A 6000-nucleotide genomic window follows, 5' to 3' on the forward strand; every position below is an offset into this window, starting at 1 on the left:
GCACTGGACTCCCATCTGACTTTTTGTCTGCAAGAGTAAAAAATAATGGAAAGCCGTTTACTGTTACACAGTAATTATTTTTGCAGAACCAAGGGTCTTTTGGGAATGGTACCGTTCAATTAATCTGTGGCAAGATTTTAACATAGCAAGGTTTTGTGTCCGACCCCTGGTCGTCCCGCCAGCAGCGACATCTGTCCTACATCTCCGAGTACACGACGGATATCCGGCATGTCTCTGGAAAGGACAACGTCGTGGCGGACGCACTATCCAGACCTACCATACAGGCCCTGTCCCAGGGGGTGGACTATGCAGCGCTGGCAGAGGCACAGCAGGCAGACGCTGAGATCCCCAGTTACAGGACTGCAGTCTCCGGTTTGCAGCTCCAAGACCTCCCCGTAGGCCCAGGTGACAGGACCCTACTATGTGACGTAGCTACCGGCCAACCCCGCCCCGTCGTCCCAGCAGCCTGGTGCCGGCAGGTTTTCCAGTCCATTCACAACTTAGCGCACCCCTCCATCAGGACAACCGTCCGGCTGGTCGCCAACAGGTTCGTGTGGCATGGACTGCGTAAACAGGTCAGTGAATGGGCCAAAACGTACATGCCGTGCCAAATGGCCAAGGTGCAGCGGCACACCAAGGCTCCGCCACAGCGGTTCGAACCCACCCGCCGGAGGTTCGACCACATCCATGTGGATATCGTGGGGCCCCTGCCAGTGTCGCGAGGAGCGCGGTACCTCCTAACTATGATAGACCGGTTCACCAGATGGCCAGAGGCAGTCCCGCTCACCGACACCACCTCCAAATCCTGCGTCCGAGCACTGATCGCAACCTGGGTAGCCCGCTTCGGGGTACCGGCCCACATTACCTCCAGCCTGTGGTCGGCTATGGCCAACCTTTTAGGATCTCAGCCACACCACACAACTGCCTACCACCCACAGTCGAACGGACTAGTTGAGCATTTCCACCGTCACCTGAAATCAGCTCTCATGGCCCGCCTGGAGGGGCCTAACTGGGTGGACGAACTTCCCCGGGTCCTGCTCGGAATCCGCACGGCGCCCAAAGAGGATCTGTACACCTCGTCGGTTGAGTTGGTGTACGGCGCACCCCTGGTTGTCCCAGGAGAGTTCATACCAGCCCCAAGGAGGGCAAGAGGAAGAACCCACAGCAGTCCTGGACAGACTGCGTCAGAGGCTCGGTAACCTGGCCCCCATCCCCACTTCACAGCACGGACAGAGCCCGTCCTGCATACCCAAAGACCTGCAGAACTGCAAGTTTCTTTTTGTACGACAGGACGGACACCGGGCACCGCTACAGCGGCCCTACAAGGGGCCGTTTAAGGTGATCAGGAACAACGGGTCCACATTCGTGCTGGACATTGGGGGGAGAGAGGAGGTTTTCATGGTGGACCGACTCAAACCGGCCCATGTGGACTTGGTGCAGCCGGTCCTGGCTCAGGCACCGCGGCGCAGGGGCAGACCGCCCAAACAGAGACTGATCCAGACTGTGGACATTGGGGGATGTATCGCCGGTTCTTGGGGGGGGGGGGTTATGTGGCGACCCACTTTCTGGCACACACGAACCGGCTCACAACAACGCGTGCAGGCAGAGGGCCGGCCCCAAAAAGGGCGCCAGGCCACCTTCACCAGCAAGGGAAAATCCCGCGCACAGAATGGGTCTGCGATTATGCATTCCCCACAGCAATCCCGCCCGGGGAGGGCGGGAACGGGGAGGCTTTAAAGCAGGCCGCGAAGTTTGAATAAATCTCTTTCATCGCAACTCTAACTCACCGACTCCATGTGGTTATTCTAGCGCTGTGTGTAGCACACCGCTACAGAAAGCTGTTTACTGTTATACAGTAATTATTTTTGCAGAACCAAGGGTCTTTTGGGAATGGTACCATTCAATTAATCTATGGCAAGATTTTAACACAGCAAGGTTTTCAGAGGTTTACAGTTAGGTAGGAGTGGGGCTTGGAAAGAAGTTTAATAAATTGCAGACTTTTTATAAATCGTAATAAAGTGTCTACATTGACTTTTTTTTTTACAATGTAATAAAATGTTGACATCAACAATTTATTGCCCCTTTTTGATGTCAGCAAATTTCAGAAAGATAATATCAAATCAAAGTGTACAATCCAAGGGTCAATCCAACAAGAAGTTGTCAAAATTAACTTATTGCTTACTCCACAGTAAATGCTTTGAGTTTTCTCAGGTGCTCTGACGCAATTTTCCCAAAAATCCTATTAAAAGGGATGATCAGACAGAAGTGTGCTTTCAATTAAGTTTACTAAAGCAGTGACCACACAATTCTTTAATATCTGTCAATGGTTTTCAAATCCAGCTTTCAAAAATGATTTTAAATTTCATTGACAATACACAAACTGCAGAATTTTAAAAGGAAACATTTTTCCCCAAACCTGCCACATCCCCAGTTTTAGCAAAGTTAATTGTTTAAACACATAAATGGAAGCAGTTTCGCTGCAACTTAGGAACTGAGATCTTATCAACAGTTCTTTGGCATAGAGGATCAAATAATGCTGATTAACTGCCAGGAGATTGCACAAGAGAGAAAAAAAGCATCAGTTACCAAGACAATTGCAAATAAAAAGACATAATAGGCAAAAATAAGACCTGTCCAACCAGTTCGTAAGTGAACACAGCATAAAACACCTGTCTTTATTAAAGACATTTCCCAGAAGTCAGAAAATAGCCATAACATTTCAAATGTTTTTCTAAACATTCAGCGTTGAGAGGTGTTACCTCCAGCACTCCTTCAGGTTGCAACCACACTGAGAAAATATTCCTAGTAACACCCCTCCCAACCTTATGAGGAGTAACATTCGAAACGAGGGAAAGTGATTACAGGGATTAAGTTGAACAGTTCATTGATTACATTTTCATATTTTCATATATTTCTTTCTGATACTGCGGGAAGTCATTCATCATACCAAGCTTCTCTCGTCGATTCAATTCTTCCACACATTGTCTCGAAGGCTATTGTCTCCCAGATGCCTCTAAACTTCTGATTCCACTACCGGCCACATAGACTAGGAATAATTTATGGGCCAATCAACCTTTCAGCCAGCACAAATTTGGGAGACAGACAAGAACCCACTTGGAGAACACGTACAGATTGGCACACCAGACGTCCAGATCAAACCAGTTCACTGAAGCACCACTGCATTCTCCTCCTGACACAAGAACTATATTGTGTTGTTTGTTTGGCAATGAAAAAGATCAAGATTTAGTGAGCAAAGCACCTTAAAGCTCATCCATGCGCCTTATGCGACACCTTCTTCTAAGGCGATAGAGGCATCATAATAATATATTTGCAACTTAATACACAGGGGGACGCAACTAGGGCAACAAAAGACCACCATACAAGAACTATATAGGAACCACACCAACCTCCTAAAATTTACCGCAGCCCCAACATCCCATTTCATCCCACCTCATTCAACCTGCCAGCCGTCACCAATCTCTCCAATCGCTCCCCCGGCTACAGAGGAAAGGCGAGGCCGAGGACCGGGGCCGAAGGGCAGCCCAGGACAAGCCAGGGCCGGTAGTACCGTACACCAGTCTCGGGAAGAAGCTCCGCTCCCTCACCGTTCCCCACCCCGGGAAGAAGCTCCGCTCCCTCACCGTTACCCACCCCGGGAAGAAGCTCCTCTCCCTCACCGTTTCCCACCCCGGCAAGAAGCTCCGCTCCCTCGCCGTTCCCCACCCCGGACGGCACCTACCAGAGAGGACAGCCCATCCCGCAGCGCTTCGACCGTCAGCGCGGCACGGGCTTGCAGCCGGCGGGACTCAAAATCTACACACAGCGTCAGCGCCAGGTGCCGTGTGGTCCAGCCAGACGGGTCCGTGAAGGAGGTGCTGTCCCTGTCCCTGGCCTGGTCCCGGGGCTGGGGCTGGGGGAGCTGCCGCTGCTGCTCCATCTCGCCGCTCGCAGCCGACTGCCGCTGTGCGCGCGCATCACCGCCAACCTTTCCGGCGCCCGCCCTCTGATTGGATGAAGGACGCCAATTTCCCATCAGACCTTGCCAACCTCGCAGCGCGGGAGGGATCGCACGAGTTGAGCTTTTGCTGAGGACACGAGTTCCCAAAGGGTTTACCGTCATGGTGGGTACCTGAAAGCCCTGGAAGATCCACATATCTTCCTCGTCGAGCCTTGTAAGAATGTTGTACATTTCAATGATTTATCTCTCATTTTTATGAACTCCAAAGAGTAGAGAACAAACCTGTCCAATCTCTTTTCATATAATTGACCTGTCACCTTTCTGAGTCTAAGCTACACTTCCCCTGTAGTAAGAATATCCTCTCTTTTGAAAGACTACTTTCAGGAAACCAAATTGCACATGATACCTTAGGTGTGATTTCACCAAGGCCCTATATAATCGAAAATATAAGTTAGCTCTTGTTTTCCCTAATGGAGAATATCCTTTCTCTCATTTAGAATATCTCTTAATCAGAACTGTAAATGCCTAACAGACCAGGTGTTTCATTCCCTTAACTTTGTTTCCCTCACCACATAATACTTTTTATAATGCTGTTTGCATGCTGTTATTCACATTTTATTACATAGCCATACTATAACCTCTAACTGATTTTTATATAATTCTTTATTCTTTGGAATTGTTGCACATTGTGCCAACACACCACAGTCAGTTCATAATATATGTAAATGCATATAGCAAATAAAGTTGATCTTTGATCCTTCAGTATTTGTGTACCTACAGTACATCCAGCCAGATATTTCATCCCCTTCATCAAAAACGTTAACATTTTTCCCTGCCACATATCGCCCTGTCCTGATCTGCATATTCAGAATTGCATTTCTAGTTTCCAGCAACTGCAATTTTCTGCTATTCATTGCTCCCTGTCCTTTTGTCATCCCAAATAGATCATTCATTGGTCCTCTATATTTAAGAGAATTTAAATCTGCTCTTTAAGTTTAACAGAGATTAGTCTGACATTGTTTATTGCATTTGGTGCTTTCAATGTGGCTTCCTCTACATACGAAGGCATACAGATGTGGTGACTGAATTGCTGAGTGCCCACAATCCGTTGATATCTGGAGCATCCAGTTGCCAGCCATTTTAATTTCCATTCCCTTTTTCACACTGACCTGCCTGTCCACAGCTTCCTTTACCAGCATGCCAAACACAAAGTAGGAGAGCAGTACCTCATGTTCCACCTGGGTAGTCTACAACTTCATGGCACAAATACTAAATTGTCCAATTTCAGGTAATCTGCCTCCTTTTTTCTTCATTTTTTTCTATCACTTTTTCCCCTGATCATCCCATCCTTTAGCTGCTGATCAGTCTGTTTATTTCCCCCTTCCTCCACCTAGTCCATCTATCCATCACCTACACACTCCCACTAGGTTCCCTTCCCCCCACTGTTCCCATCTGCCTGTCAACCTCTCTTATTTGATTCCATGCTCCCTCTTCCTTTCCTCTTAGCTTTCATCATCTACAGCCATTTCGCCTCCCAGCCCTATTTCCACTCTTCCCACCTCCATCTGCCTATCATCCCGCCTCACCTAGCATATATTATTTGCCAACTCTTAGAGTCATAGGACACTAAGGCACAAAAACAGGCCCTGCAGCCCATCCAGTCCATACTTTATTTTCCTTTGGCTATTTCCCTTTGCAAACACAAGAAAATCTGCAGATGCTGGAAATCCAAAGCAACACACACAAAATGCTGGAGGAATTCACCAGGCCAGGTAGTATCTATGGAAAAGGGTAAACAGTCAACATTTCGGACCGAGACCCTTCATCAGAACTGGAAAGGAAGAGGAGAAGTCAGAGTACAAAGGGGGAGGGGAGAAGTACAAGGTGGCAGGTGATAGGTGAAACCAGGAGAGGGGGACTGATTGAAGTAAAAAGCTGGGAAATTGATATGTGAAAGAGATACAGGGCAGGAGAAGGGGGAATCTGATGGGACAGGACAAAAGACCATGGAAAGAAGGGAAGGGGGAGGAGCACCAGGGGGG

The 6000-nt window shown here is 48.4% G+C and overlaps 1 protein-coding gene across 1 annotated transcript in view; it reads right to left on the minus strand.

The window, feature by feature from the left end:
- lta4h (leukotriene A4 hydrolase) overlaps window positions 1–3968 on the minus strand; it is a 97179-nt gene extending 93211 nt beyond the window's left edge. Inside the window, exon 1 of the mRNA XM_063072247.1 lies at window positions 3740–3968. Coding sequence (XP_062928317.1) covers window positions 3740–3937 — 198 coding nt within the window. The 5' untranslated portion in view covers window positions 3938–3968. The remainder of the gene's footprint in view (window positions 1–3739) is intronic.
- Between the last annotated feature and the right edge of the window lie 2032 nt (window positions 3969–6000).

The sequence above is a fragment of the Mobula hypostoma genome, chromosome 20, assembly GCF_963921235.1.
Source record: "Mobula hypostoma chromosome 20, sMobHyp1.1, whole genome shotgun sequence".
NCBI classification, from domain to species: Eukaryota; Metazoa; Chordata; class Chondrichthyes; order Myliobatiformes; family Myliobatidae; genus Mobula; species Mobula hypostoma.